The 12,626-nt window shown below is 55.0% G+C and overlaps 1 protein-coding gene and 1 long non-coding RNA gene across 12 annotated transcripts in view; both read right to left on the bottom strand.

Annotated features, from left to right (window-relative positions):
• SMYD3 (SET and MYND domain containing 3) overlaps positions 1–334 on the bottom strand; it is an 839,170-nt gene extending 838,836 nt beyond the window's left edge. For all 11 annotated transcript variants that reach the window (XR_008477979.2, XM_054248251.2, XM_078357184.1 and 8 more), the window contains exon 1: positions 109–334. Coding sequence is in view for 9 of the 11 variants with exons in the window: in XM_054248251.2 (XP_054104226.1) it covers positions 109–272 (164 nt within the window). In the remaining 2 variants the exon portion in view is untranslated. The remainder of the gene's footprint in view (positions 1–108) is intronic.
• A 1,246-nt stretch (positions 335–1,580) lies between these two features.
• On the bottom strand, positions 1,581–11,755 carry LOC118149526 (uncharacterized). Its single transcript, XR_004737066.3, has 4 exons — positions 7,160–11,755; positions 5,389–5,599; positions 4,813–5,212; positions 1,581–3,370 (listed from the first exon to the last, which is right to left on the bottom strand). It is a non-coding gene; the product is annotated as an uncharacterized LOC118149526 (long non-coding RNA).
• Between the last annotated feature and the right edge of the window lie 871 nt (positions 11,756–12,626).

Raw genomic sequence — 12,626 nt, 5'->3', positions numbered from 1 at the left:
GCGCGTCGGGGGCGGCCCCGTCCGGCAGGAGTCCCGCGGCTGCCGCCCGCCCGGCGCCCCAGCACCCACACGGCTCGCGACTCAGGTGGGCGAGGCGCCCGCACGTACCCGAGGAGGCAGCGGTCGCAGACGACGCCTCGACTCCCCTTGGACACCGTGTACGCCAAGGGATCCGAGCGGAAGAGCAGCTCCCCGGGGCGCAGCGGGGTCACGGCGCGCAGCCCGTTTCCCCTGTCGGCGGTCGCGAACTTTTCCACCTTCGGCGGCTCCATCCTCTCGCAGCTCCCGCACCTCAGACGGCCGCCCGCGTCCCACCGCTGGCGTCTCACGGGCTGCCGGGACCCGCGCGCCTGCGCCCTGCGCGCACACGTACGCCCGAGGGGCGGGGCGGCGCGGCGGGGCCTGAGCATGCGCAGATGGAGTCTGGCCGCGCCGCTGGAGCTGCGCGCGTTGGACCCTCGGGTGGTCGTAGGGCTCCGCGTGCCGCTCGTGCCCATGGCGGCTGCGCAGAAGAGAGGCGGGTTTTTTTTCCCACTCTAACTTTGTGTTATGATAATTTTAACAGTTGGAAACACGGCAGAGAACACCTCCGCTTAAATCAGACAGCCCAGCACTTGGCCATTTCTGCTTGTTGCTCTCTCCCCACCTGTAGCTGTGTGTGCACGTATTGTTGTGAAACTATTTCAAAGTTGCGGGCATCTTTTTTTTTTTTTTTTTTTTGAAACGGAGTTTCGCTCTTGTTACCCAGTCTGGAGTGCAATGGCGCGATCTCGGCTCACCACAACCTCTGCCTCCTGGGTTCAGGCAATTCTCCTGCCTCAGCCTCCTGAGTAGCTGGGATTACAGGCACGCACCACCAGGCCCAGCTAATTTTTTGTATTTTTAGTAGAGACGGGGTTTCACCATGTTGACCAGGATGGCCTCGATCTCTTGACCTCATGATCCACCCGCCTCGGCCTCCCAAAGTGCTGGGATTACAGGCTTGAGCCACCGCGACCGGCCTCTGCGGGCATCTTAACATCAAAACTAGTACTTTACATCATAACTTTTTTTTGTTCCGGGACGGAGTCTCTCTCTGTCGCCTAGGCTGAGTGCAGTGGCGAGATCTCGGCTCACTGAAACCTCCGACTCCCGGGTTCAAGCGTTCTCCTGCCTCAACCGCTCTCGTAACTGGGAGTACAGTTGTGTGCGGTCCTCCCGCCTTGGCCTCCTGACTAGATGGGACTATAGGCACAGGCCATCATGCCTCGCTAATTTTTTTTTTTTAATTTCCTCTAGAGACAGGGTCTACCTATGTTGCCCAGGGTAATATCAAACTCCTGGCCGCGGGCGAACCTGAACCTCCTGTCTCCACCTCTCGAATTGCTGGGATTACAGGTGTGAGCCACTACACTGGGCCTAAATTTCTTAGTTTGGACAAATGTGCCACGGTAATGCAAAATGTCATTTATTAGGGGCAGCTGGATGGAAGGTCTAGGAGTACACTATATTGCCTTTCAATTTTTCTGTATATCTAAAATCATTTTGAAAGTAAAGATTTATTTTAAAACATGAAGGTAGTTATCCTTCCATGAGTGCAAAGTACAAAAGTCAGGCTAACTGTGTCATCAGAAGTCAGAGCACTGGTTGTGGGGCTAGGGGCGCTGGGAGGGGCTGGGCATGGCTGGCTTTCTGATCTGTAAGGGCTGGTATGTTCCATCTGTGACTGTCTTTCAAGCTGTGGCACTTACCAGGGATGTAAGTCATATCTTAATAAAGTTTCTAAGTTTAACAAAAAGTAAAATGAGGATGAGAAGCTTGTTTGGGTTTGTGGGGCCACGGGTGTGTATCCAGCCGTGAGTTCTGGCCCAGATGCTTCCAGAAGCCTGGAGGGAACTGAGAATATTCCAAGTAGAGGTGGCAGAGCTAAGGCCCTGAGGTGGGAGTGCAGTGCTTCGAGTCCCTAGCTATGAATGGGTTGTCCTGGTCAGAAGCAGTGCTGTGTGCCCTCAGAGCCAAATGTCCACATCCACATTGTCTCTGTGCAGTGGAACCCCAAGGTCTCTCACCCTCCCATCTGGTGACCCCACCATGTGGCCTTGGCCCTGGAGAGGAGGGGTGGGAACGTCCCCTGGAATCTGGCTGGAGGTGCTCCTAGAGGCCTCCTGGGCCAGGGTGCTGGGAGGGCGAGCCTGACTTTGAAGCCATAAAAGAGAGTGGAAAGAACAAGGTGGGTGCTGGGCTTCATGGCTGTCTCCTGGAAGTACGGCATGGGGAGATGCTGCCATCTGGCCTTCATGGACCCACCCGTGGTCACCAAGAGCAGCTGGAGCCTGGCCAGCTGGAGGACAGGAGGACTCTCAGGGAGGGAAGAGTCAGCTGCACAGAATCAGAGCTGGAGGGCGTGGCTCCAAGACACAGAGGGAGGATGAGATGCCCTCTGTTGATGGGGATGAAAGGCATCTGACTTGGGGTCTGGGGGGGGTCCCCGTTTAGCCCCAGGCTCCTGTGGGACCCTCAGCAGAGACGTCCTAAAGGCTCCCAACAAGCCGGCAACACAAGGAAGGTGCCTCTGCTGGAAGTCGAGATCATCTAGCCAGGGTGGCTGTCTCTGGGTCTGGCTGCATGAGGCCTGGGGGGGCAGCTGTCCACCTACCCTGCAGGGAGTGCCTCTCACCGGCCAACAGCTGAACCAGTGCCCAGAATGCGTGCTCCTCAGGGAGATAAAGGAGGAATGAGGTGGCAATGTGGCTCTGGTCCCTGCAGTAGCTCACCTCCTGCAAGAGCCAGAGTCACCATGGAAGGACATCACCTGGAGGACTGAGGTCACATGGGAGAACACATGTCATCGGAGAGGGCAGAGGTGGCCTGGGGAGGCTTCCTCTGAAAAAGAGGCTTCCTCAGAATGCAAATTCATTTCCTGACAAAGGCCATGTCCCTCAAGAACTTCATCAACTTGTCCAAAAGGTCTCCTGAAGGCACTGACCTGCATGTGACACCGCCAAGCTCCTGGGTGTCAGCATGGGGAGATGCTGCCATCTGGCCTTCATTGGCCAGATGTCCAGGACTAAGTGTCCAGGAATAAGATCCACCGACGTTCTTGTTATGAGATGTGGTGGTCAGGCCCAGGTGACATTAGTTGTTGGGGCCCTGACTCCTTTGTCTCAGTTTGACCCCATGAGACCACCCCCGCTTGCTTGGAGGTTTATGCCAGTGGTGAGCTGGAGTCTCACCACTGCTTTCTGCAGAAGGAAACCTTCCTTTTTCCTTCCTTCCGGAAGATGACCCCGGCAAGGACCAGAGCCCAGGGATTCCGGAAGTCTCTGGTCTGGGTGCCATGATTCCTCGGTAGAAGTGAGGTCAAGCTGGGACAAGGTCTCTCCTCCTAAGACTGAAAGAGCGGATGGGCACTCAGAGTCCTGTACTCTGATCTGGACCTGTTCCTTCACCAGAAGACTTCCCTAGACCTGATCTAGGGGTGGCCCCAGCCCTAGCATCAGATTCCCTCCCGGCAAGGTGACGCTTGCACGAATGGGCAGCAAAGCCGGCAACCAGGCCTGCTATCCTCTGAGTGAGAACAGTGTGCTGCCCACCCTCTGAGAGACTGACGGTGCCAGGCCACAGCCATGGGTGCCTGTCCCCTGAGTCCACAGACAGTGCTTCCAGAGGCCTCTCCCTCCCCACAGTACCTTCCTGCTCTCCCTGGGTCTCCGCCACTCCCTCCCCACAGTACCTTCCTGCTCTCCCTGGGTCTCCGCCACTCCCTCCCCACAGTACCTTCCTGCTCTCCCTGGGTCTCCGCCACTCCCTCCCCACAGTACCTTCCTGCTCTCCCTGGGTCTCCGTCACTCCCTCCCCACAGTACCTTCCTGCTCTCCCTGGGTCTCTGTCACTCCCTCCCTATAGTACCTTCCTGCTCTCCCTGGGTCTCTGTCACTCCCTCCCCACAGTACCTTCCTGCTCTCCCTGGGTCTCTGTCACTCCCTCCCCATAGTACCTTCCTGCTCTCCCTGGGTCTCTGTCACTCCCTCCCCACAGTACCTTCCTGCTCTCCCTGGGTCTCCGCCACTCCCTCCCCACGGTACCTTCCTGCTCTCCCTGGGTCTCTGTCACTCCCTCCCCACGGTACCTTCCTGCTCTCCCTGGGTCTCTGTCACTCCCTCCCCACAGTACCTTCCTGCTCTCCCTGGGTCTCTGTCACTCCCTCCCTATAGTACCTTCCTGCTCTCCCTGGGTCTCTGTCACTCCCTCCCCACGGTACCTTCCTGCTCTCCCTGGGTCTCTGTCACTCCCTCCCCACGGTACCTTCCTGCTCTCCCTGGGTCTCTGTCACTCCCTCCCCACGGTACCTTCCTGCTCTCCCTGGGTCTCTGTCACTCCCTCCCCACGGTACCTTCCTGCTCTCCCTGGGTCTCTGTCACTCCCTCCCCACGGTACCTTCCTGCTCTCCCTGGGTCTCTGTCACTCCCTCCCCACGGTACCTTCCTGCTCTCCCTGGGTCTCTGTCACTCCCTCCCCACGGTACCTTCCTGCTCTCCCTGGGTCTCTGTCACTCCCTCCCCACGGTACCTTCCTGCTCTCCCTGGGTCTCTGTCACTCCCTCCCCACGGTACCTTCCTGCTCTCCCTGAGTCTCTGTCACTCCCTCCCTATAGTACCTTCCTGCTCTCCCTGGGTCTCTGTCAATCCCTCCCTATAGTACCTTCCTGCTCTCCCTGGGTCTCTGCCACTCCCTCCCTACAGTACCTTCCTGCTCTCCCTGGGTCTCAGTCACTCCCTCCCCACAGTACCTTCCTGCTCTCCCTTGGTCTCTGCCACTCCCTCCCTATAGTACCTTCCTGCTCTCCCTAGGTTCCTGCCACTCTCCCAGCATCTTCAACTGCTTCTCCATGTGCCTCCTCTCCTGCCACATTTGCCATCACATGAGGAGTGTTGGAGTTCGTGGAGCTGCCATGCTTCCCCGAGTGGCCCGTGGCCTGTGGATGCTGGGTCCTGGGCTCTGGAGCTCTCCTGAGACCCAGGTAGAAGGAGCCAGGGGAGGACAGACCCTAGGGGCTGAGATCCTCTGAGCACATGAGCACCAGTGGGCTGGCCCTGTGACCCAAGGATGTGCCACCTCAGGCCACAGATACACCAGCCTTAGGTCAGGTCCCAGCCTCTGGGTGGGGGCCTGGCACAAGCGGGAAGCCACTCCCAAGCCATGACTGTGGTTCTCACCTTGAAATTTCCGCAAACTGCCAGAGAAACAGAGACTTAGGGTCGGGTCCAGCAGGGAGAGCAGTCCCTCCCAGTGACAGCATATGCTCCCACCCACCATAGCCCAGCCCCACTGCCTTCCCTGCCTCACCGACCATCCGCTGAGTCCCCAGTCCCTGGACCAGCTCCCCATGCATCAGGTACAGGCTCTTACCTTCACACCCAGGGCACTGACGGGGGCAGCTCCATCTCACTGGAAGGCACCCCAGGCAGAGCTGACAACCTGCATAGGGCCTGGAGCCTTCCTGGTCCGGGAGCCCACTGGCTGTGTCCCCATCCACCCCACGTCTCAGCCTGGGAGAAGCCACGGGGAAGGGGGGACAAGGGCCTTCCTCTCGGGCTGACTCCCAGGAAGGGGCCAGGACCTGGAAGAAGAGGGAGTTCAGGGCCAGCCTGGCCGGGGCCACTGGGGGCCTTGGTGCGGGGCAGTTAGGCTGCACCATGGGGCTGCCCCTCCTGCACTGGAGGTGCTGCTTTCAGCTGGAGCTTAGAAACATCAGCTCTGAGATGGGTTGGGTGCTGTCAGGGTGGGTGGCCGGGCCCGGAGAGGAGTTCCTCAGCGAGTGACCACACCACCCTGCTGTGGTCTCGGGGGCCTGGCCTGATACCTGCCCGGGGCACCCAGGATACACCTGGGGCTCCTCCCACCCGACACTCCCGAGGCCCTCTCAGGGCCTGACCTCCTGGCGTCCACCTTCCTCTGCCTGCACCTGAGCTATACATCCTGCTTGTCTCTCTAGCCGTCCTGGCCCTACTTTGCCCCCGGTCCTGTCAGAACCCCTGAGCGAGACTCCTGGGATCTGTTCTCATGCCTGCCTTGCCTGCTCTCTCACTGGGCTGCTGACGGCTTCTGGGGAGATGCCAGGGGCAGCATGAGTGACTGAGGCCCCAGGATGGCTTCCCTGTCCCACCTCTAGCCTCACCCGGCTCTCAGAGCCATTGGCCGTCAGGTCTCATTCTTCTCCCAGACACTGCAGCAGCTGGAACTCAGAGCGCCTGGCAGACCTCCCCCACTGTCCTGCCTGCCCCAAGTCAGCCTCCCCCATCACCCTCTGCCCAGTGTGCCGTCCACGCCAACTGAAAGCAGGGTCTCTGGAAAGCCACAAAGAACCTTGGGGACTGACTGATTCCCCTCCGCTCAGGAGTCCCAGGTGAGTTGGTGTTTTTGGCCCCACCCCATCTATTGTCCTCTCCAGACCATCATCTCCGTCTGGGTGCATTTCCAAAGTGGCACAGCCAATGGGCTTACTCCCACCCCACCTCCCCCTCCTCCCTCTCCATCCTATGATCCCTGAGGCTGGGTTCCTCTTACATGGCCTCAGATCCCTGCCCAGACTCAGGCCCAGGGCCTTTAACCACAAGCTCGGCTGCCCGCCCTGGCCAGAATGCAAGAATAGGGGAATGGGGGAGAAGAAGGGCAGGAGGGCCCTGAGAGTCCTGCTGGACAACTGCCCCGGGCTGGACCAAGCGCTCCTCACCCTTTGGCCACAACCCTGGGATCTCACTGGGGTAGTCTCCAAGTGGACAGAGCCAGGCCCTCAGGCTGCCTGCCTCCTCTTGTGCTAATTTGGAGACAGAACTGCGGAGAGGCCAGGGGCCTGACCTAGCCCTCCCTCCATTCCCACCCGCTCCCTAGATGTGCCACACTCCCTAGATGTGCCACACTCCCTAGATGGGCCACACTCCCTAGATGTGCCACACTCCCTAGATGGGCCACACTCCCTAGATGGGCCACACTCCCTAGATGGGCCACGCACCTCTGTCCTAACAACAATCACGGGCTGGACCTGCAGGGGAGCCAGGGAAAAGAGGTAGACCCAAGCTGGGGAGACACATCCTGCCTCAGAAAGGCCTTTCTAAAAGCAAAACCCATCCCTGAGCTGAGATTTGCGCTTTAGAGGGTGAGGAGAGCACAGAGGACTCACTGCAGAATCCCAAGGCAATCAGCAATCTTGCAGATGTGAACATGCTCAGGCCCTGTGTCTGCTGGCAGCCCAGTTCCATGTTCCTGAAACCCAGAAGGAGCTGGGGTGAGGAGTCAAGGTAAAAGGTGCAAGGGTCTGGGGGTATTGGCAACTCATCCCTGCCCCATGCTCCTAGGGAGCCCAGGACCCTTTGACCAGGGAACACTGGGAGAAGCCTCCCTCAAGGGAGCAGACCCACTATACCTGCTCATACTTGATAATGACAGTGCCTCACTCCTATGCCAGCAGGATATCTGTGTTCTCTCCCACGTCCATCTTGTGAGACAAAATCGTCCCAACATTATACTGTACCCGAGAGCTTCAGAGAACACTTGAACCACTCCTGCCGGGCTCCCAGATGCTGGCCAGCCATGTGACCCCCATTCCATTACTGCCCCAAGGTGAAAATAGGCCAGACCCAGTGGCCCACACCTGCCCGGGTCTCTGGAGTATCAAGTCCGAAGCAGGGGTGGGCTCCTTCCCAAGGACTGGAGAAGAGTGGAACCTGGACAGAGAATCCCATTGTCCCCAAATACCATGAAATGGGAACATATCTGCACTGACAGGTTGAAAGTTGTCCACCCACTGATGGTGAGGGGCCTATGATTCCAGGGATGTGGAGGCAGACTGGCGTCGGGGACCAGAGGTCTCCGTGTGATCAGCCTCCTGGGATCGCTCAGAAGCCACCAAGATGTCCTGTTTCCTATGGAGAACAAGCTATCTCCTGACTTCTCCATTCGACTGCACTCATCCTTGGGCTACCATGGCCCTGCAGTCTGACCAGTGACACCGCTTTGCGAAAAATGCCAGTTGAGCAGGAGGGTGTTTGGTTTAGGGAAAGAAAATGGTCTCTTGTCTCCAACGCAGCCTCTGTGTTGTGGAAACCATGACTCTGGGGGAGGGGTGGTGAACTTCACAATTCTGAGCTATCCATATGGGGTGTGTGTGGGGGCTTCATTTTCCCAGGTCACTGAGAAAAATCAGGAGAACTCTGGGTCCTCGGCCTTGGAGAACACCCAGATGAACAACTTCTTCTAGGACCACTCGGGGCAAAAGGGAGGCGAGGGAGTCAGACAGAGAAAGAAATACTTGGAGAGAACCCAAGTGCTGGTACCCCTTTGAACAGGAGGGAAGATGGTCTCCATCCAGGCAGCCCTCCAGGCCTCCTTCCTTTACCACACTGCCCACAGGCAAAAGGCTCCCCATGCCACTCCCAGACAAGGAACTGTGTGTGTCCAGTGGGTCCCACAGCAACAGTCAGGGCCCGGCTTAGGGCACAGATGTATTCTGAGGACCCTCCCCTCTACCCCACCCATAGTGGATCCATCCCAGTAGCTCTGCCAGGGCCAGGCTCTGCCCCATTGGGATCTGGAACTCTGGACACATTGGGGATCTAGGGCAGAGAGGCCACAGGGTTCAGGCCTTAACCAGCATGGCACAGGGCAGGGCTGAGAGCACAACCCAGGGCCACATCTGGATTCCTGGGGTTACCTAGTTACCACCTCTCTGACCCCAGACATCAGACCTGTCGAGGGGGGTACTTTGGGAACAGCACCCACCCTATGGAGCCACCATGAGGACGAAAGAGGCAATCATCTGACCCAGGCAGCATAGAACAGGCACCCAGTAAGCTCTCAGGGTTGACCCTCCTCGGCTGCTGCCCAGAGGCCAGCACCACCCACCCCATAATCGCTGTCCCCAAGTCAGCATGAGGGAAGAAAGAATGTCACACTCACCTTCTTCTGATGCATTAGCTGGGCTGGGTTATGCCTCTCACGTAGCAAGCTCTCGTGTACACAGAGCTGCTCACAGATGGCACTGTGTGTGACGCTCTAGTTAACTTCCGGACATAAAATCTCCTTACTAATTCTTAGGCGGCAAGAAAAAGCCACCTTGACCCTGTCCAGCCTGTGGTGGAGACCGTTGGAGAATGGACTGCACCCAAAGATGGAGGTCACCGGGTTCAGAACCAATCTCATAGATCATCCCACATGCCATCGGTTCCCACATGCCATGGGTTCCCACATGCCATGGGTCTTGGAGTTCAAACCACCAGATCCAGTGGCTCAAACTGCCATTATAGCACAGGAACCCTGAGTGATTCTGGAAATTGGAGGAAGGAAGGTGAACCTCCTTCTGGACACTGGAGCCAGCCTCTCTCTTCTCCTCTCTGATCCAGGCTTTCCCTCTTCCCATAGCATAACTGTGAGGGACGTTTCAGGGAAGGTTCTGACCTGATGTTTTTCTCAACCCCTTAGCTGTAGTTGGAGAGGCCTATTATTTATGCATGCCTTCTTTTTTTTTTTTTGAGACAGAGTTTCACTCTTGTTACCCAGGCTGGGGTGCAATGGCACAATCTTGGCTCACGGCAACCTCTGTCTCCTGGGTTCAGGCAATTCTCCTGCCTCAGCCTCCCGAGTAGCTGGGATTACAGGCACGCGCCACCATGCCCAGCTAATTTTTTGTATTTTTAGTAGAGACGGGGTTTCACCATGTTGACCAGGATGGTCTCGATCTCTTGACCTCATGATCCACCCACCTCGGCCTCCCAAAGTGCTGGGATTACAGGCGTGAGCCACCGCGCCTGGCTATGCATGCCTTCTTAATCATGCCTGAAAGTTCCACTAAGTAGAGACATTTTAGCTCGCAGAGACCAGCATCCTTACAGCCCTGGGGCAAACTCTTTGTCTCCCCCTGGTGGAAGCAATATTAATCCAGAATTGTGGGCCACTCAGGGAAGAATAGGTTGAGCTGTAGCTGCTAGGCCAGTTGAGATCCACCTTAAGGATCCCACGTCTTTTCCTAACCAGAGACAATATTCCCTAAAGCCAGAGGCTCTTAAAGGGCTAGAAGCCATTATTAATAACCTAAAGATGAAGGGCTCCCTCAAGCCCTGTAACACCCCTACAATACCCCAATATTAGGAGTGCAAAGAACCAATGAATTCCGGATCTGGACCTCTGCCTTGTTAATTAGGCTGTAGTCCCAATTCATCCAGTGGTCCCGAATCCCTGTATCTTACTGACTCAAATATCTGAGGGAACTAAATGGTTCTCAGTCACAGATTTGAAGGATGCCATTTCCTTCCCAATGGCAGCATGAGCATGGAGAACTAAGAAAGCATCCTTGAAGGCAGTGCAAATGTTAGTTACCTTTCCCGTCCTTAATTCCACCGCTCCTGTGAGAGCTGTTAGTTCAGCTAGGTGAGTGCCTGTGCCTGGAGAGAGGGGTGCAGTCCAGTACCACCATTCAGAGTTACTACTGCATATCCTGCCTTGCAGACTCCTTGATCTACAAAGAAGTTTCCATCCATGAAAAGGGTCCAGCCTGGATTTGTAGGGGAGTGTCCCTGAGAGCCTCCCTGGCTGCATAGGTCTGTACCACAACTTGCTCACAGTCACGTTCAGGTTCCCAAGTTTCCTCAGGGAGGAAATTGTTTGGGTTCAGGTGAGAATAAGTTTTCTTTTCTTTTTTTTTAACATATTGATACATCATATTACAAAGAAAGTCACACATAAATGATTTGTCCTATTTATCATAATAGGCCACCAGTCACTAGGAGCCAAACTTCATCCACTTAAGTCCTAGGTAGAATGTTTCAATGCATGCATATTTATATAAGTTATTAACTTTGTTTCTAACTTTGGCACTGCACATCTTCTTAGTAAAAAAGCCTTACTAGCCATTAACAAGTCACGTCCAACAACCATTTTCCTCTGGTCCTCAAGCAGAGACTCAGAGCCAGTTGTTGCAGACAACTATTTCATTATAACATGACAATAGCAAGGCTTGGGCTATGGCAAAAGGCTTTTCAAATGTTGATCTCTAACTTGGAGAAAATAGAGGAAAGCAGAAATATAGAGTGCTAATTTGTGTTATAACCTGGTCTCATGTCCTGGTAAACTCCTAGTTGCAATATTTTAAATTTACAAGTAAGAAAGTAAAACAAAGCTTCCTGTCTGTGAAAGTAAAAAACAGTCCAGAAGTCTTCTATTCAGAGACAAATTAGATTTTTCTTCCCAATAACTTACAAAAGAAATGGATAGTTAGAAACCCTAAGGGATTCTTTACATAGGGGTCCGAAAAAATAGATAAAAACAAAGCAAGAAAGAACATTGTTAAAAAATCAAATATTCTTTAAAGATGACTGCCCTCTCTTTAAACATGAAGGCTATATTAAATGGGTAGATGTATCTCTATAACCCATCATGTTTATATGTAAATTCTCTGGCAGATATAAACCCATCTTTGTCTTCATCTTCTTTATCAAAAATGTCTTCCGCTGAGCGCGGTGGCTCAAGCCTGTAATCCCAGCACTTTGGGAGGCCGAGGCGGGTGGATCACGAGGTTGAGATCGAGACCATCCTGGTCAACATGGTGAAACCCCGTCTCTACTAAAAATACAAAAAATTAGCTGGGCATGGTGGCGCGTGCCTGTAATCCCAGCTACTCGGGAGGCTGAGGCAGGAGAATTTCCTGAACCCAGGAGGCGGAGGTTGCGGTGAGCCGAGATCGCGCCATTGCACTCCAGCCTGGGTAACGAGAGCGAAACTCCGTCTTAAAAATAAATAAATAACCTGATTTTTAGAGAGTTTCCAGTCATCGTTAAGATCCATTTCTGGGAACGATTCATGGGATCTTGGTCCATTTCGAATCTCCAGGATATCAATATGAAATATCAGTGTACTTTCTGGGGTAATTTTACCTTTTCCTTCTTTTCCATATCCCAGGGCCGGAGGAATGATGAGCTTTCTCTTCTCTCCTACACACATTCCCTTTAAGCCCTGGTCCCAACCTTTGAGAGCCTCCAGGATGCCCACGGTAAACCAAATGGGCTGACCATTGTTACGTTTACGAGTAGAGTGAAACAAGGAGCCGTCCTTTTCTTCCCCGCCACCCCCCCTTCACTCTTGTTACCCAGGCTGGAGTGCAATGCGCGATCTCGGCTCACCGCAACCTCCGCCTCCTGGGTTCAGGCAATTCTCCTGCCTCAGCCTCCTGAGTAGCTGGGATTACAGGCACGCGCCACCATGCCCAGCTAATTTTTTGTATTTTTAGTAGAGATGGGGTTTCACCATGTTGACCAGGATGGTCTCGATCTCTTGACTCGTGATCCACCCGCCTCAGGCTCCCAAAGTGCTGGGATTACAGGCTTGAGCCACCGCGCCCGGCCTAGGGAGCCGTCCTTTTCTAAGTGGCGGTCATAGTGCACCAACATCAAATCCCCTCCTTTGGTCTTGCCATGGCAGATGAATGCTTTCTGGAGAACTTCAGTTTTCACTTCTGGTTCAGGGATCAGAGCCCCAAGCAAAGAAGTGACGAACCGCGTCCGGACCGTGTTCCACAAGAAAAGCCTCATGTTGCTGAAGCAGGAAAGAGGTCCCTAGAAAAGCAGCGAAGGGCCCTCAACTTCACAGATGTAAGAGCT

The sequence above is a fragment of the Callithrix jacchus genome, chromosome 19 (genome assembly GCF_049354715.1).
Source record: "Callithrix jacchus isolate 240 chromosome 19, calJac240_pri, whole genome shotgun sequence".
NCBI classification, from domain to species: domain Eukaryota; kingdom Metazoa; phylum Chordata; class Mammalia; order Primates; family Cebidae; genus Callithrix; species Callithrix jacchus.
This window is presented reverse-complemented; position numbering and strand designations above follow the sequence as displayed.